This window comes from Oncorhynchus keta, chromosome 1 (genome assembly GCF_023373465.1).
Source record: "Oncorhynchus keta strain PuntledgeMale-10-30-2019 chromosome 1, Oket_V2, whole genome shotgun sequence".
Classification (NCBI taxonomy): domain Eukaryota; kingdom Metazoa; phylum Chordata; class Actinopteri; order Salmoniformes; family Salmonidae; genus Oncorhynchus; species Oncorhynchus keta.
Genome location: NC_068421.1, coordinates 96,920,564 through 96,944,300, shown reverse-complemented (window position 1 = coordinate 96,944,300; position 23,737 = coordinate 96,920,564). Strand labels below are relative to the sequence as shown.

At 45.2% G+C, this 23,737-nt stretch overlaps 1 protein-coding gene across 3 annotated transcripts in view; it reads right to left on the bottom strand.

The window, feature by feature from the left end:
* Positions 1 to 23,737, bottom strand: part of oca2 (oculocutaneous albinism II) — a 369,117-nt gene that overhangs the window by 127,191 nt on the left and 218,189 nt on the right. For all 3 annotated transcript variants that reach the window (XM_052467917.1, XM_052467907.1, XM_052467911.1), the window contains exons 16-17: positions 16,182 to 16,329; positions 10,081 to 10,138 (exon numbers count right to left, since the gene is read on the bottom strand). In XM_052467917.1, coding sequence (XP_052323877.1) covers positions 10,081 to 10,138; positions 16,182 to 16,329 — 206 coding nt within the window. The remainder of the gene's footprint in view (positions 1 to 10,080; positions 10,139 to 16,181; positions 16,330 to 23,737) is intronic.

The window sequence follows — 23,737 nt, the reverse complement described above, 5'->3', positions numbered from 1 at the left end:
AGTATAGTAACAGGACTAGTAGTGGTAGTATAGTGACTAGTAGTGGTAGTAACAGGACTAGTAGTGGTAGTAACAGGACTAGTAGTGGTAGTATAGTAACAGGACGAGTAGTGGTAGTATAGTAACAGGACTAGTAGTGGTAGTATAGTGACAGGACGAGTAGTGGTAGTAACAGGACTAGTAGTGGTAGTAACAGGACTAGTAGTGGTAGTAACAGGACTAGTAGTGGTAGTATAGTGACAGGACGAGTAGTGGTAGTGACAGGACGAGTAGTGGTAGTAACAGGACTAGTAGTGGTAGTATAGTGACAGGACGAGTAGTGGTAGTAACAGGACTAGTAGTGGTAGTAACAGGACTAGTAGTGGTAGTATAGTGACAGGACGAGTAGTGGTAGTGACAGGACGAGTAGTGGTAGTAACAGGACTAGTAGTGGTAGTATAGTGACAGGACGAGTAGTGGTAGTGACAGGACGAGTAGTGGTAGTAACAGGACTAGTAGTGGTAGTATAGTAACAGGACTAGTAGTGGTAGTAACAGGACTAGTAGTGGTAGTATAGTAACAGGACGAGTAGTGGTAGTATAGTAACAGGACTAGTAGTGGTAGTATAGTAACAGGACTAGTAGTGGTAGTATAGTGACAGGACGAGTAGTGGTAGTAACAGGACTAGTAGTGGTAGTAACAGGACTAGTAGTGGTAGTATAGTAACAGGATGAGTAGTGGTAGTATAGTAACAGGACTAGTAGTGGTAGTATAGTGACAGGACGAGTAGTGGTAGTAACAGGACTAGTAGTGGTAGTAACAGGACTAGTAGTGGTAGTATAGTAACAGGACGAGTAGTGGTAGTATAGTAACAGGACTAGTAGTGGTAGTATAGTGACAGGACGAGTAGTGGTAGTAACAGGACTAGTAGTGGTAGTAACAGGACTAGTAGTGGTAGTAACAGGACTAGTAGTGGTAGTATAGTGACAGGACGAGTAGTGGTAGTGACAGGACGAGTAGTGGTAGTAACAGGACTAGTAGTGGTAGTATAGTAGTAGTGGTAGTAACAGGACTAGTAGTGGTAGTAACAGGACTAGTAGTGGTAGTATAGTGACAGGACGAGTAGTGGTAGTGACAGGACGAGTAGTGGTAGTAACAGGACTAGTAGTGGTAGTATAGTGACAGGACGAGTAGTGGTAGTGACAGGACGAGTAGTGGTAGTAACAGGACTAGTAGTGGTAGTATAGTGACAGGACGAGTAGTGGTAGTGACAGGACTAGTAGTAGTAGTAACAGGACTAGTAGTGGTAGTGACAGGACTAGTAGTGGTAGTAACAGGACTAGTAGTGGTAGTGACAGGACTAGTAGTGGTAGTATAGTAACAGGACTAGTAGTGGTAGTGTAGTAACAGGACTAGTAGTGGTAGTATAGTGACAGGACTAGTAGTGGTAGTAACAGGACTAGTAGTGGTAGTAACAGGACTAGTAGTGGTAGTAACAGGACTAGTAGTGGTAGTATAGTGACAGGACGAGTAGTGGTAGTGACAGGACGAGTAGTGGTAGTAACAGGACTAGTAGTGGTAGTATAGTGACAGGACGAGTAGTGGTAGTAACAGGACTAGTAGTGGTAGTAACAGGACTAGTAGTGGTAGTATAGTGACAGGACGAGTAGTGGTAGTGACAGGACGAGTAGTGGTAGTAACAGGACTAGTAGTGGTAGTATAGTGACAGGACGAGTAGTGGTAGTGACAGGACGAGTAGTGGTAGTAACAGGACTAGTAGTGGTAGTATAGTGACAGGACGAGTAGTGGTAGTGACAGGACGAGTAGTGGTAGTAACAGGACTAGTAGTGGTAGTATAGTGACAGGACGAGTAGTGGTAGTGACAGGACTAGTAGTAGTAGTAACAGGACTAGTAGTGGTAGTGACAGGACTAGTAGTGGTAGTAACAGGACTAGTAGTGGTAGTGACAGGACTAGTAGTGGTAGTATAGTAACAGGACTAGTAGTGGTAGTGTAGTAACAGGACTAGTAGTGGTAGTATAGTGACAGGACTAGTAGTGGTAGTAACAGGACTAGTAGTGGTAGTAACAGGACTAGTAGTGGTAGTAACAGGACTAGTAGTGGTAGTAACAGGACTAGTAGTGGTAGTATAGTGACAGGACGAGTAGTGGTAGTGACAGGACGAGTAGTGGTAGTAACAGGACTAGTAGTGGTAGTATAGTGACAGGACGAGTAGTGGTAGTAACAGGACTAGTAGTGGTAGTAACAGGACTAGTAGTGGTAGTATAGTGACAGGACGAGTAGTGGTAGTGAGAGGACGAGTAGTGGTAGTAACAGGACTAGTAGTGGTAGTATAGTGACAGGACGAGTAGTGGTAGTGACAGGACGAGTAGTGGTAGTAACAGGACTAGTAGTGGTAGTATAGTGACAGGACGAGTAGTGGTAGTGACAGGACTAGTAGTAGTAGTAACAGGACTAGTAGTGGTAGTGACAGGACTAGTAGTGGTAGTAACAGGACTAGTAGTGGTAGTGACAGGACTAGTAGTGGTAGTATAGTAACAGGACTAGTAGTGGTAGTGTAGTAACAGGACTAGTAGTGGTAGTATAGTGACAGGACTAGTAGTGGTAGTAACAGGACTAGTAGTGGTAGTGACAGGACTAGTAGAGATAGTGACAGGACTAGTAGTGGTAGTGACAGGACTAGTAGTGGTAGTGACAGGACTAGTAGTGGTAGTATAGTGACAGGACTAGTAGTGGTAGTGACAGGACTAGTAGTGGTAGTATAGTGACAGGACTAGTCGTGGTAGTAACAGGACTAGTAGTGGTAGTATAGCAACAGGACTAGTAGTGGTAGTAACAGGACTAGTAGTGGTAGTATAGTGACAGGACTAGTAGTGGTAGTATAGTGACAGGACTAGTAGTGGTAGTATAGTGACAGGACTAGTAGTGGTAGTAACATGACTAGTAGTGGTAGTATAGTGACAGGACGAGTAGTGGTAGTAACAGGACTAGTAGTGGTAGTAACAGGACTAGTAGTGGTAGTATAGCAACAGGACTAGTAGTGGTAGTAACAGGACTAGTAGTGGTAGTAACAGGACTAGTAGTGGTAGTAACAGGACTAGTAGTGGTAGTATAGCAACAGGACTAGTAGTGGTAGTAACAGGACTAGTAGTGGTAGTATAGTGACAGGACTAGTAGTGGTAGTATAATGACAGGACTAGTAGTGGTAGTAACAGGACTAGTAGTGGTAGTATAGTGACAGGACGAGTAGTGGTAGTGACAGGACGAGTAGTGGTAGTAACAGGACTAGTAGTGGTAGTATAGTGACAGGACGAGTAGTGGTAGTGACAGGACGAGTAGTGGTAGTAACAGGACTAGTAGTGGTAGTATAGTAACAGGACTAGTAGTGGTAGTAACAGGACTAGTAGTGGTAGTATAGTAACAGGACGAGTAGTGGTAGTATAGTAACAGGACTAGTAGTGGTAGTATAGTAACAGGACTAGTAGTGGTAGTATAGTGACAGGACGAGTAGTGGTAGTAACAGGACTAGTAGTGGTAGTAACAGGACTAGTAGTGGTAGTATAGTAACAGGATGAGTAGTGGTAGTATAGTAACAGGACTAGTAGTGGTAGTATAGTGACAGGACGAGTAGTGGTAGTAACAGGACTAGTAGTGGTAGTAACAGGACTAGTAGTGGTAGTATAGTAACAGGACAGTAGTGGTAGTATAGTAACAGGACTAGTAGTGGTAGTATAGTGACAGGACGAGTAGTGGTAGTAACAGGACTAGTAGTGGTAGTAACAGGACTAGTAGTGGTAGTAACAGGACTAGTAGTGGTAGTATAGTGACAGGACGAGTAGTGGTAGTGACAGGACGAGTAGTGGTAGTAACAGGACTAGTAGTGGTAGTATAGTGACAGGACGAGTAGTGGTAGTAACAGGACTAGTAGTGGTAGTAACAGGACTAGTAGTGGTAGTATAGTGACAGGACGAGTAGTGGTAGTGACAGGACGAGTAGTGGTAGTAACAGGACTAGTAGTGGTAGTATAGTGACAGGACGAGTAGTGGTAGTGACAGGACTAGTAGTGGTAGTAACAGGACTAGTAGTGGTAGTATAGTGACAGGACGAGTAGTGGTAGTGACAGGACTAGTAGTAGTAGTAACAGGACTAGTAGTGGTAGTGACAGGACTAGTAGTGGTAGTAACAGGACTAGTAGTGGTAGTGACAGGACTAGTAGTGGTAGTATAGTAACAGGACTAGTAGTGGTAGTGTAGTAACAGGACTAGTAGTGGTAGTATAGTGACAGGACTAGTAGTGGTAGTAACAGGACTAGTAGTGGTAGTAACAGGACTAGTAGTGGTAGTAACAGGACTAGTAGTGGTAGTATAGTGACAGGACGAGTAGTGGTAGTGACAGGACTAGTAGTGGTAGTAACAGGACTAGTAGTGGTAGTATAGTGACAGGACGAGTAGTGGTAGTAACAGGACTAGTAGTGGTAGTAACAGGACTAGTAGTGGTAGTATAGTGACAGGACGAGTAGTGGTAGTGACAGGACGAGTAGTGGTAGTAACAGGACTAGTAGTGGTAGTATAGTGACAGGACGAGTAGTGGTAGTGACAGGACGAGTAGTGGTAGTAACAGGACTAGTAGTGGTAGTATAGTGACAGGACGAGTAGTGGTAGTGACAGGACGAGTAGTGGTAGTAACAGGACTAGTAGTGGTAGTATAGTGACAGGACGAGTAGTGGTAGTGACAGGACTAGTAGTAGTAGTAACAGGACTAGTAGTGGTAGTGACAGGACTAGTAGTGGTAGTAACAGGACTAGTAGTGGTAGTGACAGGACTAGTAGTGGTAGTATAGTAACAGGACTAGTAGTGGTAGTGTAGTAACAGGACTAGTAGTGGTAGTATAGTGACAGGCCTAGTAGTGGTAGTAACAGGACTAGTAGTGGTAGTAACAGGACTAGTAGTGGTAGTAACAGGACTAGTAGTGGTAGTAACAGGACTAGTAGTGGTAGTATAGTGACAGGACGAGTAGTGGTAGTGACAGGACGAGTAGTGGTAGTAACAGGACTAGTAGTGGTAGTATAGTGACAGGACGAGTAGTGGTAGTAACAGGACTAGTAGTGGTAGTAACAGGACTAGTAGTGGTAGTGACAGGACTAGTAGTGGTAGTAACAGGACTAGTAGTGGTAGTATAGTGACAGGACGAGTAGTGGTAGTGACAGGACTAGTAGTAGTAGTAACAGGACTAGTAGTGGTAGTGACAGGACTAGTAGTGGTAGTAACAGGACTAGTAGTGGTAGTGACAGGACTAGTAGTGGTAGTATAGTAACAGGACTAGTAGTGGTAGTGTAGTAACAGGACTAGTAGTGGTAGTATAGTGACAGGCCTAGTAGTGGTAGTAACAGGACTAGTAGTGGTAGTAACAGGACTAGTAGTGGTAGTAACAGGACTAGTAGTGGTAGTAACAGGACTAGTAGTGGTAGTATAGTGACAGGACGAGTAGTGGTAGTGACAGGACGAGTAGTGGTAGTAACAGGACTAGTAGTGGTAGTATAGTGACAGGACGAGTAGTGGTAGTAACAGGACTAGTAGTGGTAGTAACAGGACTAGTAGTGGTAGTATAGTGACAGGACGAGTAGTGGTAGTGAGAGGACGAGTAGTGGTAGTAACAGGACTAGTAGTGGTAGTATAGTGACAGGACGAGTGGTGGTAGTGACAGGACGAGTAGTGGTAGTAACAGGACTAGTAGTGGTAGTATAGTGACAGGACGAGTAGTGGTAGTGACAGGACTAGTAGTAGTAGTAACAGGACTAGTAGTGGTAGTGACAGGACTAGTAGTGGTAGTAACAGGACTAGTAGTGGTAGTGACAGGACTAGTAGTGGTAGTATAGTAACAGGACTAGTAGTGGTAGTGTAGTAACAGGACTAGTAGTGGTAGTATAGTGACAGGACTAGTAGTGGTAGTAACAGGACTAGTAGTGGTAGTGACAGGACTAGTGGTGATAGTGACAGGACTAGTAGTGGTAGTGACAGGACTAGTAGTGGTAGTGACAGGACTAGTAGTGGTAGTATAGTGACAGGACTAGTAGTGGTAGTGACAGGACTAGTAGTGGTAGTATAGTGACAGGACGAGTCGTGGTAGACTGTAACAGGACTAGTAGTGGTAGTATAGCAACAGGACTAGTAGTGGTAGTAACAGGACTAGTAGTGGTAGTATAGTGACAGGACTAGTAGTGGTAGTAACATGACTAGTAGTGGTAGTATAGTGACAGGACGAGTAGTGGTAGTAACAGGACTAGTAGTGGTAGTATAGTGCCAGGACTAGTAGTGGTCGCATAGTAACAGGACTAGTAGTGGTAGTAACAGGACTAGTAGTGGTAGTATAGCAACAGGACTAGTAGTGGTAGTAACAGGACTAGTAGTGGTAGTAACAGGACTAGTAGTGGTAGTAACAGGACTAGTAGTGGTAGTATAGCAACAGGACTAGTAGTGGTAGTAACAGGACTAGTAGTGGTAGTATAGTGACAGGACTAGTAGTGGTAGTATAATGACAGGACTAGTAGTGGTAGTAACATGACTAGTAGTGGTAGTATAGTGACAGGACTAGTAGTGGTCGCATAGTAACAGGACTAGTAGTGGTAGTAACAGGACTAGTAGTGGTAGTATAGTGACAGGACTAGTGGTGGCCATATAGTGACAGGACTAGTAGTGGCAGTAACAGGACTAGTTGTGGTAGTGACAGGACTAGTAGTGGTAGTAACATGACTAGTAGTGGTAGTATAGTGACAGGACAAGTAGTGGTAGTAACTGGACTAGTTCTGGTAGTAACAGGACTAGTAGTGGTAGTATAGTGACAGGACAAGTGGTGGTCGTATAGTGACAGGACTAGTAGTGGTAGTATAGTGACAGGACAAGTAGTGGTAGTAACAGGACTTGTTGTGGTACTGTAGTAACTGCACTAGTGGTGGTAGTATAGTAACTGGACTAGTGGCGGTAGTAACTGGATTAGTTGTGGTAGTAACTGGACTAGTTGTGGTGGTGTAGTAACTGGACTAGTTGTGGTAGTAACTGGACTAGTTGTGGTAGTAACTGGACTAGTTGTGGTGGTGTAGTTACTGGACTAGTTGTGGTAGTAATTTGAGTAGTTGTGGTAGTAACTGGACTAGTTGTGGTGGTGTAGTAACTGGACTAGTTGTGGTAGTAACTGGACTAGTAGTGGTAGTAACAGGACTAGTGGTGGTAGTAACTGGACTAGTTGTGGTAGTAACTTGACTCGTAGTGGTAGTAACAGGACTAGTGGTGGTAATAACAGGACTAGTAGTGCTAGTAACAAGACTAATGGTGGTAGTAACAGGACTAGTGGTAGTAGTAACAGGACTAGTAGTGGTAGTATAGTGACAGAGGTAGTATAGTGACAGGACTAGTAGTGGTAGTATAGTGACAGGACTAGTAGTAGTGGTAGTGACATGACTAGTAGTGGTAGTGACAGAACTAGTAGTGGTAGTGTAGTGACAGGACTAGTAGTGGTAGTATAGTGACAGGACTAGTATTGGTAGTATAGTGACAGGACTAGTAGTGGTAGTAAAGTGACAGGACTAGTAGTGGTAGTAACAGGACTAGTAGTGGTAGTATAGTGACAGGACTAGTAGTGGTCGCAAAGTAACAGGACGAGTAGTGGTAGTAACAGGACTAGTAGTGGTAGTATAGTGACAGGACTAGTAGTGGTAGTAACAGGACTAGTAGTGGTAGTATAGTGACAGGACTAGTAGTGGTAGTGTAGTGAGAGGACTAGTAGTGGTAGTAACAGGACTAGTAGTGGTAGTATAGTGACAGGACTAGTGGTGGTCATATAGTGACAGGACTAGTTGTGGTGGTGTAGTAACAGGACTAGTAGTGGTAGTAACAGGACTAGTTGTGGTAGTGTAGTAACTGGACTAGTGGTGGTAGTGACAGGACTAGTAGTGGTAGTAACTGGACTAGTTCTGGTAGTAACAGGACTAGTAGTGGTAGTATAGTGACAGGACTAGTAGTGGTAGTAACAGGACTCGTTGTGGTACTGTAGTGACTGCACTAGTGGTGGTAGTATAGTAACTGGACTAGTGGCGGTAGTAACTGGACTAGTTGTGGTAGTAACTGGACGAGTTGTGGTAGTAACTGGACTAGTTGTGGTAGTAACTGGACTCGTTGTGGTGGTGTAGTAACTGGACTAGTTGTGGTAGTAACTGGACTAGTAGTGGTAGTAACTTGACTAGTAGTGGTAGTAACAGGACTAGTGGTGGTAGTAACAGGACTAGTGGTGGTAGTAACAGGACTAGTAGTGGTAGTAACTTGACTAGTGGTGGTAGTAACAGGACTAGTAGTGGTAGTATAGTGACAGGACTAGTGGTGGTAGTATAGTGACAGGACTAGTAGTGGTAGTATAGTGACAGGACTAGTGGTGGTAGTATAGTGACAGGACTAGTAGTGGTAGTATAGTGACAGGACTAGTAGTGGTAGTAACTTGACTAGTGGTGGTAGTAACAGGACTAGTAGTGGTAGTAACAGGACTAGTTCTGGTAGTAACTGGACTAGTGGTGGTAGTATAGTGACAGGACTAGTAGTGATAGTGACAGGACTAGTAGTGGTAGTAGCAGGACTAGTGGTGGTAGTATAGTGACAGGACTAGTAGTGATAGTATATTTACAGGACTAGTAGTGGTAGTAACAGGACTAGTGGTGGTAGTATAGTGACAGGACTAGTTGTGGTATTATAGTGACAGGACTAGTTGTGGTGGTGTAGTGACAGGACTAGTTGTGGTAGTATAGTGACAGGACTAGTTGTGGTAGTATAGTGACAGGACTAGTAGTGGTAGTAACAGGACGAGTGGTGGTAGTAGCAGGACTAGTGGTGGTAGTAACAGGACTAGTTGTGGTAGTAGCAGGACTAGTTGTGGTAGTATTGTAACAGGACTAGTAGTGATAGTATAGTAACAGGACTAGTGGTGGTAGTATAGTTACAGGACTAGTAGTGATAGTAACAGGACTAGTAGTGATAGTAACAGGACTAGTTGTGGTAGTAACAGGACTAGTGGTGGTAGTAACAGGACTAGTGGTGGTAGTAACAGGACTAGTAGTGGTAGTAGCAGGACTAGTGGTGATAGTATAGTTACAGGACTAGTAGTGATAGTAACAGGACTAGTTGTGGTGGTGTAGTGACAGGACTAGTAGTGGTAGTAGCAGGACTAGTGGTGATAGTATAGTTACAGGACTAGTAGTGATAGTAACAGGACTAGTTGTGGTGGTGTAGTGACAGGACTAGTAGTGGTAGTAACAGGACTAGTTGTGGTGGTGTAGTGACAGGACTAGTAGTGATAGTAACAGGACTAGTTGTGGTAGTAGCAGGACTAGTGGTGGTAGTATAGTTACAGGACTAGTAGTGATAGTAACAGGACTAGTTTGTGGTGGTGTAGTGACAGGACTAGTAGTGATAGTAACAGGACTAGTTTGTGGTAGTAACAGGACTAGTAGTGATAGTAACAGGACTAGTTTGTGGTGGTGTAGTGACTGGACAGGTGCCTCTCAGGGGCCCAACACAGTAATGACTTGAAACAGCTTCACAGCTTGAGTTAGATGAGTTATACAGGCCAGATGAGGCTCTGAGCAGATCCATAACCGTGTCTGCTGGTTATCAACAACAACAGACCTACCGCTGCCTCATACAAACCGGACAGCAGATCATCTAAAAGTGGAGTGGACATACTATTTTGTTCAGTCAAAATAATATAGATGTTGATAGACCTGTCAGTACTTGTCAGTGACATGTATTCTTGTGTATGTGTGCGTCCGTCCGTGCGCCTCAGTGACCAGATCTAATCGAAACTGAGCACTCATGGTAGATTATGGAGTGGCTCCATTTGATGATCCTCAGACATAGAGATTAACTAGTCCTGTCACTATACTACCACTACTAGTCCTGTCACTATACTACCACCACTAGTCCTGTTACTACCACTACTAGTCCTGTTACTACCACTACTAGTCATGTTACTATACTACCACTACTAGTCATGTTACTATACTACCACATATAGATTATATGATTTAGTGACGTTACGTTACCTTTTTATGCAACTCCTGAATGTTATTCTCCCAGTTCTTATCTTCCTGAGAAATCTGTCTGGAAAACAAAGAAAGAAAGAAAGAAAGAAAGAAAGAAAGAAAGAAAGAAAGAAAGAAAGAAAGAAAGAAAGAAAGAAAGAAAGAAAGAGAGAGAGAGAGAGAGAGAGAGAGAGAGAGAGAGAGAGAGAGAGAGAGACAGACAGACAGACAGACAGACAGACAGACAGACAGACAGACAGACAGACAGACAGACAGACAGACAGACAGACAGACAGACAGAGAGAGAGAGAGAGAGAGAGAGAGAGAGAGAGAGAGAGAGAGACAGAGAGAGAGAGAGAGAGAGAGAGAGAGAGAGAGAGAGAGAGAGAGAGAGAGAGAGAGAGAGAGAGAGAGAGAGACAGAGAGAGAGAGAGAGAGAGAGAGAGAGAGAGAGAGAGAGAGAGAGAGACAGAGAGAGAGACAGAGAGAGAGAGAGAGAGAGAGAGAGAGACAGAGAGAGAGACAGAGAGAGAGAGAGAGACAGAGAGAGAGACAGAGAGAGACAGAGAGAGAGAGAGAGAGAGAGAGACAGAGAGAGACAGAGAGAGAGAGACACAGAGAGAGACACAGAGAGAGACAGAGAGAGGTAAACATGTTTCTAACACACAAACGTACTAAAACATGTACTAAAAAAGCCTCAGGACCAGAACATCCAATCAATCAGGATAAACCAAATTACAACACAGTCAAAACAAAACTATGACTTATTAGGAAACACAAGCACAAAGCAAAATGCAGTGCTATCTGGCCCTAAATCGACAGAACACAGTAGCTAACGATTTGACCATGGTTACTGATCAAAGCCTTAGAAAAACCTTGACAAAGTACAGGCTCAGTGAGCACAGCCTTGCCATTGAGAAGGGTAGACACAAGAAAACCTGGCTCCCTGTAGAGGAAAGGCTGTGCAACCACTGCACCACAGCAGAACCTGAGACAGAGCTGCATTTCCTGACAAAATGTCAAATATATAAAACAATTAGAGAGTGTCATTTTCCAAAAATGTCAAACCCTTATTCAAGGTTTCAAAGACCTCTCTGATGACAATAGGCTACCCGTCCTGTTGGGGGAGGACACAGAGACCTGTGGGTTGGCAAAGCACTCTATTGAAGACCTCTCTGATGACAGTAGGCTACCCGTCCTGTTGGGGGAGGACGCAGAGAGCTGTGGGTTGGCAGCGCATTACATTGAAGACCTCTCTGATGAGAGTGGGCTACCCGTCCTGTTGGGGGAGGACACAGAGAGCTGTGGGTTGGCAGAGCACTCTATTGAAGACCTCTCTGATGAGAGTGGGCTACCCGTCCTGTTGGGGGAGGACACAGAGAGCCGTGGGTTGGCAGAGCACTCTATTGAAGACCTCTCTGATGAGAGTGGGCAACCCGTCCTGTTGGGGGAGGACACAGAGAGCTGTGGGTTGGCAGACCACTACATTGAAGACCTCTCTGATGAGAGTGGGCAACCCGTCCTGTTGGGGGAGGACGCAGAGAGCTGTGGGTTGGCAGAGCACTCTATTGAAGACCTCTCTGATGAGAGTGGGCTACCCGTCCTGTTGGGGGAGGACACAGAGAGCTGTGGGTTGGCAGACCACTACATTGAAGACCTCTCTGATGAGAGTGGGCTACCCGTCCTGTTGGGGGAGGACACAGAGACCTGTGGGTTGGCAGAGCACTCTATTGAAGACCTCTCTGATGACAATAGGCTACCTGTCCTGTTGGGGGAGGACACAGAGACCTGTGGGTTGGCAGAACACTCTATTGAAGACCTCTCTGATGAGAGTGGGCTACCCGTCCTGTTGGGGGAGGACACAGAGACCTGTGGGTTGGCAGAGCACTCTATTGAAGACCTCTCTGATGAGAGTGGGCTACCCGTCCTGTTGGGGGAGGACACAGAGACCTGTGGGTTGACAGAGCACTACATTGAAGACCTCTCTGATGAGAGTGGGCTACCCGTCCTGTTGGGGGAGGACACAGAGACTTGTGGGTTGGCAGAGCACTCTATTGAAGACCTCTCTGATGAGAGTGGGCTACCCGTCCTGTTGGGGGAGGACACAGAGACCTGTGGGTTGGCAGCGCATTACATTGAAGACCTCTCTGATGAGAGTGGGCTACCCGTCCTGTTGGGGGAGGACACAGAGAGCTGTGGGTTGGCAGCGCACTACATTGAAGACCTCTCTGATGAGAGTGGGCTACCCGTCCTGTTGGGGGAGGACACAGAGACTTGTGGGTTGGCAGAGCACTCTATTGAAGACCTCTCTGATGAGAGTGGGCTACCCGTCCTGTTGGGGGAGGACACAGAGACCTGTGGGTTGGCAGCGCATTACATTGAAGACCTCTCTGATGAGAGTGGGCTACCCGTCCTGTTGGGGGAGGACACAGAGAGCTGTGGGTTGGCAGCGCACTACATTGAAGACCTCTTAGATGAGGATAGGCTACCCGTCCTGTTGGGGGAGGACGCAGAGAGCTGTGGGTTGGCAGAGCACTCTATTGAAGACCTCTCTGATGAGAGTGGGCTACCCGTCCTGTTGGGGGAGGACGCAGAGAGCTGTGGGTTGGCAGCGCATTACATTGAAGACCTCTCTGATGAGAGTGGGCTACCCGTCCTGTTGGGGGAGGACGCAGAGAGCTGTGGGTTGGCAGAGCACTCTATTGAAGACCTCTCTGATGAGAGTGGGCTACCCGTCCTGTTGGGGGAGGACGCAGAGAGCTGTGGGTTGGCAGCGCACTACATTGAAGACCTCTCTGATGAGAGTGGGCTACCCGTCCTGTTGGGGGAGGACGCAGAGAGCTGTGGGTTGGCAGAGCATTTTGACCCTCTGATGAGTTGGGCTACCCGTCCTGTTGGGGAGGACGCAGAGAGCTGTGGGTTGGCAGCGCACCCATTGAAGACCTCTCTGATGAGAGTGGGCTACCCGTCCTGTTGGGGGAGGACACAGAGAGCTGTGGGTTGGCAGAGCATTTGAAGATCTGATACTGGTGTCCTCTTGTAATTTGATGGGCTATCCTGTTGGGGAACGTAGAGACCTGTGGGTTGGCAGCGCATTACATTGAAGACCTCTCTGATTGGGCTACCCGTCCTGTTGGGGAGGACGCAGACAGCTGTGGGTTGGCAGCGCATTACATTGAAGACCTCTCTGATGAAACCCGTCCTGTTGGGGGAGGACAGAGAGCTGTGGGTTGGCAGCCCACTACATTGCTGCCTGCCATTAGATGAGGGACAGTGTCTGACAGACCAATCAACCTGCACATGTCCTCTACTGTATGCTTATTGTTATTGTTCAATGTGTTGGTTATTGTGTTGGTTATTTTGACCCCTGGTTATTGTTCAGTGATGGTTATTTTGACCCCTGGTTATTGTTGTTACTGGTGTCCCCTTGACCATTTTGATTCTTATTATTTTCATATTGTAAATATCCAAAGTAAGCTTTAGCGATATGTACATTGTTACGTCATGACAATAAAGCAAATTTAAATTAATTGAAAAAAAGAGAGACAGAGAGAGAGAGAAATAGAGCGATAGAAAGAGAGAGACAGAGAGACAGAGACAGAGAGACAGAAAGAGAGAGAGAGGGGGGAAAGAGAGAGACAGAGAGAGACAGAGACAGAGTGACAGAAAGAGAGAGAGAGAGAGAGAGAGAGAGAGAGAGAGAGAGAGAGAGAGAGAGAGAGAGAGAGAGAGAGAGAGAGAGAGAGAGAGAGAGAGAGAAAGAAAGAAAGAAAGAAAGAAAGAAAGAAAGAAAGAAAGAAAGAAAGAAAGAAAGAAAGAGACAGAAAGAAAGAAAGAGCGAGGCAGAGAGAGAGAAAAGGAGAGAGAGAGAGAGAGAGAAAAGGGGAGAGAGAGAGAGAGAGAGAGAGAGAGACAGAGAGAGAGAGATCCTCTGATCCATCAAACTTCTCTCTCTTTGAAAATATTTATTTTATTTTAATGAGACTACGTGACAAAAATGAATGAAAGTCAAATCTGCTTTTAATTAACCATCCACTCAGTTAGTACAGTGTGCCGGGGCACGCTATTGCCTAGAAAGCCCTGCCTGTACCACTGGAAGTTTTTGAGTAGCCTAGAAAGCCCTGTCTGTACCTCTGGAAGGTTTTGAGTTTTTAGGAAGCCCTGTCTGTACCTCTGGAAGGTTTTGAGTTTTTAGGAAGCCCTGTCTGTACCTCTGGAAGGTTTTGAGTTAATTAGAAAGCCCTGTCTGTACCTCTGGAAGGGACTGAGTTGATTAGAAAGCCCTGTCTGTAACTGGAAGGGTTTGAGTTGCCCAGAAAGCCCTGTCTGTACCTCTGGAAGGTTTTGAGTTTCCTAGAAAGCCCTGTCTGTACCTCTGGAAGGTTTTGAGTTGATTAGAAAGCCCTGTCTGTCACTGGAAGGGTTTGAGTTGCCCAGAAAGCCCTGTCTGTACCTCTGGAAGGGTTTGAGTTTCCTAGAAAGCCCTGTCTGTACCTCTGGAAGGTTTTAAGTTGATTAGAAAGCCCTGTCTGTCACTGGAAGGGTTTGAGTTGCCCAGAAAGCCCTGTCTGTACCTCTGGAAGGGTTTGAGTTGACCAGAAAGCCCTGTCTGTACCTCTGGAAGGGTTTGAGTTGATTAGAAAGCCCTGTCTGTACCTCTGGAAGGTTTTAAGTTGATTAGAAAGCCCTGTCTGTACCTCTGGAAGGGTTTGAGTTGACCAGAAAGCCCTGTCTGTACCTCTGGAAGGGTTTGAGTTGCCCAGAAAGCCCTGTCTGTACCTCTGGAAGGGTTTGAGTTGCCCAGAAAGCCCTGTCTGTACCTCTGGAAGGTTTTAAGTTGATTAGAAAGCCCTGTCTGTACCTCTGGAAGGGTTTGAGTTGACCAGAAAGCCCTGTCTGTACCTCTGGAAGGGTTTGAGTTGCCCAGAAAGCCCTGTCTGTACCTCTGGAAGGGTTTGAGTTGCCCAGAAAGCCCTGTCTGTACCTCTGGAAGGGTTTGAGTTGCCCAGAAAGCCCTGTCTGTACCTCTGGAAGGTTTTAAGTTGATTAGAAAGCCCTGTCTGTACCTCTGGAAGGGTTTGAGTTGACCAGAAAGCCCTGTCTGTACCTCTGGAAGGGTTTGAGTTGCCCAGAAAGCCCTGTCTGTACCTCTGGAAGGGTTTGAGTTGACCAGAAAGCCCTGTCTGTACCTCTGGAAGGGTTTGAGTTGCCCAGAAAGCCCTGTCTGTACCTCTGGAAGGGTTTGAGTTGCCCAGAAAGCCCTGTCTGTACCTCTGGAAGGGTTTGAGTTGACCAGAAAGCCCTGTCTGTACCTCTGGAAGGGTTTGAGTTGCCCAGAAAGCCCTGTCTGTACCTCTGGAAGGGTTTGAGTTGACCAGAAAGCCCTGTCTGTACCTCTGGAAGGGTTTGAGTTGCCCAGAAAGCCCTGTCTGTACCTCTGGAAGGGTTTGAGTTGACCAGAAAGCCCTGTCTGTACCTCTGGAAGGGTTTGAGTTGATTAGAAAGCCCTGTCTGTACCTCTGGAAGGTTTTAAGTTGATTAGAAAGCCCTGTCTGTACCTCTGGAAGGGTTTGAGTTGACCAGAAAGCCCTGTCTGTACCTCTGGAAGGGTTTGAGTTGCCCAGAAAGCCCTGTCTGTACCTCTGGAAGGGTTTGAGTTGATTAGAAAGCCCTGTCTGTACCTCTGGAAGGGTTTGAGTTGATTAGAAAGCCCTGTCTGTCACTGGAAGGGTTTGAGTTGCCCAGAAAGCCCTGTCTGTACCTCTGGAAGGGTTTGAGTTGATTAGAAAGCCCTGTCTGTCACTGAAAGGGTTTGAGTTGCCCAGAAAGCCCTGTCTGTACCTCTGGAAGGGTTTGAGTTGCCCAGAAAGCCCTGTCTGTCACTGAAAGGGTTTGAGTTGACCAGAAAGCCCTGTCTGTACCTCTGGAAGGGTTTGAGTTGCCCAGAAAGCCCTGTCTGTACCTCTGGAAGGGTTTGAGTTGATTAGAAAGCCCTGTCTGTCACTGGAAGGGTTTGAGTTGCCCAGAAAGCCCTGTCTGTACCTCTGGAAGGGTTTGAGTTGATTAGAAAGCCCTGTCTGTCACTGAAAGGGTTTGAGTTGACCAGAAAGCCCTGTCTGTACCTCTGGAAGGTTTTGAGTTGCTTGCGGAGCACGCTCTCCAGGTTGAGGACCTTCTGCATCAGTAGACACTTGACAGCCGTCTCCTCTCTGCTGGCCGGGCTAATACGCTGGGCCGTCTGCCTCCATACACGGATTTCATGCCTCAGCTCTAGGGAACGCAAACACACAACAATACATGTCACTGAAAAGTACTGACAGGTCAATCAACATGTTTTGACCGAACAAAATAGTATGTTCACAGTCTGTTAGTTGGTCTGTTAGTTGGTCTGTTAGTTGGTCTGTTAGTTGGTCTGTTAGTTGGTCTGTTAGTTGGTCTGTTAGTTGGTCTGTTAGCTAGTCTGTTAGCTAGTCTGTTAGCTAGTCTGTTAGCTAGTCTGTTAGTTGGTCTGTTAGTTGGTCTGTTAGTTGGTCTGTTAGTTGGTCTGTTAGTTGGTCTGTTAGTTGGTCTGTTAGTTGGTCTGTTAGTTGGTCTGTTAGTTGGTCTGTTAGTTGGTCTGTTAGTTGGTCTGTTAGTTGGTCTGTTAGTTGGTCTGTTAGTTGGTCTGTTAGTTGGTCTGTTAGTTGGTCTGTTAGTTGGTCTGTTAGTTGGTCTGTTAGTTGGTCTGTTAGTTGGTCTGTTAGTTGGTCTGTTAGTTAGTCTGTTAGTTGGTCTGTTAGTTGGTCTGTTAGTTGGTCTGTTAGTTGGTCTGTTAGCTAGTCTGTTAGCTAGTCTGTTAGCTGGTCTGTTAGGTCTGTTAGTTGGTCTGTTAGTTGGTCTGTTAGTTGGTCTGTTAGTTGGTCTGTTAGTTGGTCTGTTAGTTGGTCTGTTAGTTGGTCTGTTAGTTAGTCTGCTAGTCTGTTAGCTAGTCTTAGTCTGTTAGTTGGTCTGTTAGTTGGTCTGTTAGCTGGTCTGTTAGTTGGTCTGTTAGTTGGTCTGTTAGTTGGTCTGTTAGTTGGTCTGTTAGTCTGTTGCTAGTCTGTTAGTTGGTCTGTTTAGTCTGTTGGTCTGTTAGTTGGTCTGTTAGTTGGTCTGTTAGTTAGTCTGTTAGCTAGTCTGTTTGGTCTGTTAGTTAGTCTGTTAGTTGGTCTGTTAGTTGGTCTGTTAGTTGGTCTGTTAGTTGGTCTGTTAGTTGGTCTGTTAGTTGGTCTGTTAGTTGGTCTGTTAGTTGGTCTGTTAGTTGGTCTGTTAGTTGGTCTGTTAGTTGGTCTGTTAGTTAGTCTGTTAGTTGGTCTGTTAGTTGGTCTGTTAGTTGGTCTGTTAGTTGGTCTGTTAGTTGGTCTGTTAGTTGGTCTGTTAGTTGGTCTGTTAGTTGGTCTGTTAGTTGGTCTGTTAGTTGGTCTGTTAGTTAGTCTGTTAGTTGGTCTGTTAGTTGGTCTGTTAGTTGGTCTGTTAGTTGGTCTGTTAGTTGGTCTGTTAGTTGGTCTGTTAGTTGGTCTGTTAGTTGGTCTGTTAGTTGGTCTGTTAGTTGGTCTGTTAGTTGGTCTGTTAGTTGGTCTGTTAGTTGGTCTGTTAGTTGGTCTGTTAGTTGGTCTGTTAGTTAGTCTGTTAGTTGGTCTGTTAGCTAGTCTGTTAGTTGGTCTGTTAGCTAGTCTGTTAGTTAGTCTGTTAGTTAGTCTGTTAGTTAGTCTGTTAGTTGGTCTGTTAGTTGGTCTGTTAGCTAGTCTGTTAGTTGGTCTTCTCTTCTTCTTGCTGTTTTTAGATGATCTGCTGTCCGGTTTGTATGAGGCAGCGGTAGGTCTGTTGTTGTTGATAACCAGCAGACACGGTGATGGATCTGCTTAGAGCCTCATCTGGCCTGTATAACTCATCTAACTCAAGCTGTGAAGCTGTATCAAGTCATTACTGTGTTGGGCCCCTGAGAGGCACCTGTCCAGTCACTACACCACCACAACTAGTCCTGTTACTATCACTACTAGTCCTGTAACTATACTACCACCACTAGTCCTGTTACTATACTATCACCACTAGTCCTGTTACTATCACTACTAGTCCTGTTACTACCACTACTAGTCCTGTTACTACCACTACTAGTCCTGTCACTATACTACCACAACTAGTCCTGTCACTATACTACCACAACTAGTCCAGTTACTACCACCACTAGTCCTGCTACTACCACTACTAGTCAAGTTACTATCACTACTAGTCCTGCTACTACCACAACTAGTCCTGTTACTACCACTACTAGTCCTGTCACTATACTATCACTACTAGTCCTGTCACTATACTACCACCACTAGTCCTGTCACTATACTACGACTACTAGTCCTGTCACTATACTACCCCCACTAGTCCTGTTACTACCACCACTAGTCATGTAACTATACTACCACCACTAGTCCTGCTACTACCACAACTAGTCCTGTTACTATAATAACACAACTAGTCCTGTCACTACACCACCACAACTAGTCCTGTTACTACCACTACTAGTCCTGTCACTATACTACCACTACTAGTCCTGTTACTATACTACCACAACTAGTCCTGTCACTATACTACCACAACTAGTCCAGTTGTAACCACTAGTCCTGCTACTACCACAACTAGTCCTGTTACTATACTAACACAACTAGTCCGTCACTACACCACCACAACTAGTCCTGTTACTACCACTACTAGTCCTGTCACTATACTACCACAACTAGTCCTGTTACTATACTACCACTACTAGTCCTGTAACTATACTACCACAACTAGTCCTGTCACTATACTACCACAACTAGTCCTGTAACTATACTACCACAACTAGTCATGTTACTATACTAACACAACTAGTCCTGTCACTACACCACCACAACTAGTCCTGTTACTACCACTACTAGTCCTGTCACTATACTACCACAACTAGTCCTGTCACTATACTACCACTACTAGTCCTGTCACTATACTACCACTACTAGTCCTGTTACTATACTACCACAACTAGTCCTGTAACTATACTACCACAACTAGTCCTGTTACTATACTAACACAACTAGTCCTGTCACTACACCACCACAACTAGTCCTGTTACTACCACTACTAGTCCTGTCACTATACTACCACAACTAGTCCTGTTACTATACTAACACAACTAGTCCTGTCACTACACCACCACAACTAGTCCTGTTACTACCACTACTAGTCCTGTCACTATACTACCACTACTAGTCCTGTTACTATACTACCACAACTAGACCTGTTACTATACTAACACAACTAGTCCTGTCACTACACCACCACAACTAGTCCTGTTACTACCACTACTAGTCCTGTCACTATACTACCACTACTAGTCCTGTTACTATACTACCACAACTAGTCCTGTTACTATACTAACACAACTAGTCCTGTCACTACACCACCACAACTAGTCCTGTTACTACCACTACTAGTCCTGTCACTATACTACCACTACTAGTCATGTTACTATACTACCACAACTAGTCCTGTAACTATACTACCACCACTAGTCCTGCTACTACCACTACTAGTCCTGTCACTACACTACTGTCACTACCACTACTAGTCCTGTCACTACACTACCACTACTAGTCCTGTTACTACCACTACTAGTCCTGTAACTATACTACCACCACTAGTCCTGCTACTACCACTACTAGTCCTGTCACTATACTACCACCACTAGTCCTGCTACTACCACCACTAGTCCTGTAACTATACTACCACCACTAGTCCTGTTACTACCACTACTAGTCCTGTTACTATACTACCACTACTAGTCCTGTCACTACACTACCACTACCAGTCCTGTCACTATACTACCACTACTAGTCCTGTGACTATACTACCATTACTCGTCCTTTCACTTCACTACTGTCACTACCACTACTAGTCCTGTTACTACCACAACTAGTCCTGTCACTACACTACTGTCACTACCACTACTAGTCCTGTCACTACCACTACTAGTCCTGTCACTACACTACTGTCACTACCACTACTAGTCCTGTCACTACCACTACTAGTCCTGTCACTACACTACTGTCACTACCACTACTAGTCCTGTCACTACCACTACTAGTCCTGTTACTACCACTACTAGTCCTGTCACTACCACTCCTCGTCCTGTTACTAAACTACCACTACTAGTCCTGTAACTACCACTACTAGTCCTGTCACTACCACTACTAGTCCTGTCACTACCACTACTAGTCCTGTCACTACCACTACTAGTCCTGTCACTATACTACCACTACTAGTCCTGTCACTACCACTACTAGTCCTGTCACTACACTACCCTTGACAAGGGGGCCATGACTAGTACCACCAACTGACAGTGGCTGGAGTCACAGTGATGCTGTTTTTGACAGCTCCTGTACTGTGGAGCCATTATCATGTTCACACACTACTGTAATAATAATAATAATAATATGCCATTTAGCAGACGCTTTTATCCAAAGCGACTTACAGTCATGTGTGCATACATTCTACATATGGGTGGTCCCAGGAACCACGAACCCACTACCCTGGCATTACAAGCTTCCATGCTCTACCACTACTGAGCTACAGAAGGACCACTGTAGTTCTACCCTCCACTGTGTCTGACTGACTGTCCACCAGGCAGCTCTACCCTCCACTGTGTCTGACTGCCTGTCTCTACCCTCCACTGTGTCTGACTGCCTGTCCACCAGGCAGCTCTACCCTCCACTGTCTCTGACTGACTGTCCACCAGGCAGCTCTACCCTCCACTGTGTCTGACTGACTGTCCACTACTAGGCAGCTCTACCCTCCACTGTCTCTGACTGACTGTCCACCAGGCAGCTCTACCCTCCACTGTGTCTGACTGACTGTCCACCAGGCAGCTCTACCCTCCACTGTGTCTGACTGACTGTCCACCAGGCAGCTCTACCCTCCACTGTGTCTGACTGACTGTCCACCAGGCAGCTCTACCCTCCACTGTGTCTGACTGACTGTCCACCAGGCAGCTCTACCCTCCACTGTCTCTGACTGACTGTCCACCAGGCAGCTCTACCCTCCACTGTGTATGGGTTAGGATTAGGGTAGTGTATGGGTTAGGATTAGGGTAGTGTATGGGTTAGGGTAGTGACTGCCTGTTAGGATTAGGTAGTGTATGGGTTAGGGTAGTGTATGGGTTAGGACCCTCCAGTGTATGGGTTAGGTTTAGGGTCCAGCGTATGGGTTAGGGTAGTGTATCCACTGGGTAGTGTATGGCAGTTACCCTCCACTGGGTATTGTACCAGGTTAGATTAGGGTAGTGTATGGGTTAGGATTACTAGTCCACCAGGCAGTTAGGGTAGTGTATGGGTTACTTCCAGTAGTGTATGGGTTAGGGTTAGGGTAGTGTATGGGTTAGGATTAGGGTAGTGTATGGGTTAGGGTAGTGTATGGGTTAGGGTAGTGTATGGGTTAGGATTAGAGTAGTGTATGGGTTAGGGTTAGGGTAGTGTATGGGTTAGGATTAGGGTAGTGTATGGGTTAGGGTAGTGTATGGGTTAGGGTAGTGTATGGGTTAGGGTTAGGGTAGCGTATGGGTTAGGGTAGTGTATGGGTTAGGGTAGTGTATGGGTTAGGATTAGGGTATTGTATGGGTTAGGATTAGGGTAGTGTATGGGTTAGGATTAGGGTAGTGTATTGGTTAGGGTAGTGTATGGGTTAGGATTAGAGTAGTGTATGGGTTAGGGATTAGGGTAGTGTATGGGTTAGGATTAGGGTAGTGTATGGGTTAGGGTAGTGTATGGGTTAGGGTAGTGTATGGGTTAGGATTAGAGTAGTGTATGGGTTCGGGTTAGGGTTAGGGTAGTGTATGGGTTAGGATTAGGGTAGTGTATGAGTTAGGGTAGTGTATGAGTTAGGGTAGTGTATGGGTTAATTTCTTATGGCTGCAGGGGCAGTATTGAGTTGTTTGAATGAAAGGTGCCCAGAGTAAACAGCCTGCTCCTCAGTCCCAGTTGCTAATATATGCATATTATTATTAGTATTGGATAGAAAACACTGAAGTTTCTAAAACTGTATGAATGATGTCTGTGAGTATAACAAAACTCATATGGCAGGCAAAAACCTGAGAAGAAATCCAAACAGGAGGTGGGAAATCTTATGTTGGTCGATTTTCAACCCAGCCCCTATTGAATACATATGGAGGAAGTTGCACTTCCTAGGGCTACCACTAGATGTCAACCGTCTTTAGAAACTTGAATGAGGCTTCTGCTGTGATGTGGAGCTGAATGAGCCAGGTGTCTGGCAGAGTGCCAAGGGCTGGTCACATGACCTTCGTTCCATGGCTTCTTTACAGACAAAGGAATTACGTTATTGAAGATGTATGATAAAAACATCCTAAAGATAGATTCTATACTTAGTTTGAAGTGTTTAAGACCTGTAATTTGACTTTTTGAAGTTTTTGTCCGGCGTTATGCTGGACCTGCACGAGCGTTTGGATATATCATTTACATTTACATTTAAGTCAGTTAGCAGACGCTCTTATCCAGAGCGACTTACAAATTGGTGCATTCACCTTATGACATCCAGTAGAATAGTCACTTTACAAATGTGTACCTAACGCCCTAAAAAAGTAGCTACTTGGACATAAATAATGGACATTATCGAACAATACTGTGGAACTAAGATTCCTGGGAGTGCATTCTGATGAAGATCGTCAAAGGTAAAGGAATATTTATAATGTTATTTCTGATTTCTGTTGACTCCAACATGGCGAGTAATTTTATTTGTTTTCTGAACGCCGTTCTCAGATTATTGATTATTGCTTTTTCCAGAAAGTTTTTTTGAAATCTGACACATAGCGGTTGCATTAAGGAGAGGTATATCTATAAATCCATGTGTTTAACTTGTATTTTCATCTACATTTATATTGAGTATTTCTGTAATGATGTGGCTCTCTGCAAAATCACTGGATGTTTTTGGAACTACTGAACGTAACTCAGATTTTTTTATATAAATATGAACTTTATCAAACAAAACATACATGTGTTGTGCAACATGAAGTCCTATTTATTTTACCTTTATTTAACTCGGCAAGTCAGTTAAGAACCAATTCTTATTTTCAATGACGGTTACTAGTCGAACAGTGGGTTAACTGCCTGTTCAGGGGCAGAACGACAGATTTGTACCTTGTCAGCTCGGGGGTTTGAACTTGCAACCTTCCGGTTACTAGTCCAACGCTCTAACCACTAGGCTACCCTGCCGCCCCTATGAGTGTCATCTGATGAAGATCATCAAAGGTTAGTGATTAATTTGTATCTCTATTTGTGCTTTTTGTGTCTCCTCTCTTTGGCTGGAAAAACGGCTGTGTTTTTCTGTGAGTTGGTGGTGACCTAACGTAATCGTTTGTGGTGGTCCTTCTGTAGCTCAGTTGGTAGAGCATGGCGCTTGTAACGCCAGGGTAGTGGGTTCGATTCCCGGGACCACCCATACGTAGAATGTATGCACACATGACTGTAAGTTGCTTTGGATAAAAGCGTCAGCTAAATGGCATATATTTGTATATATATTTTTATTTCCCTGGAAAGCATTTTTGAACTCAGACACAAGATGACCTTTAAAACGGTAAAAGATACTTGTATGTTTGAGGAATTTTAATTATAGGATTTCTGTTGTT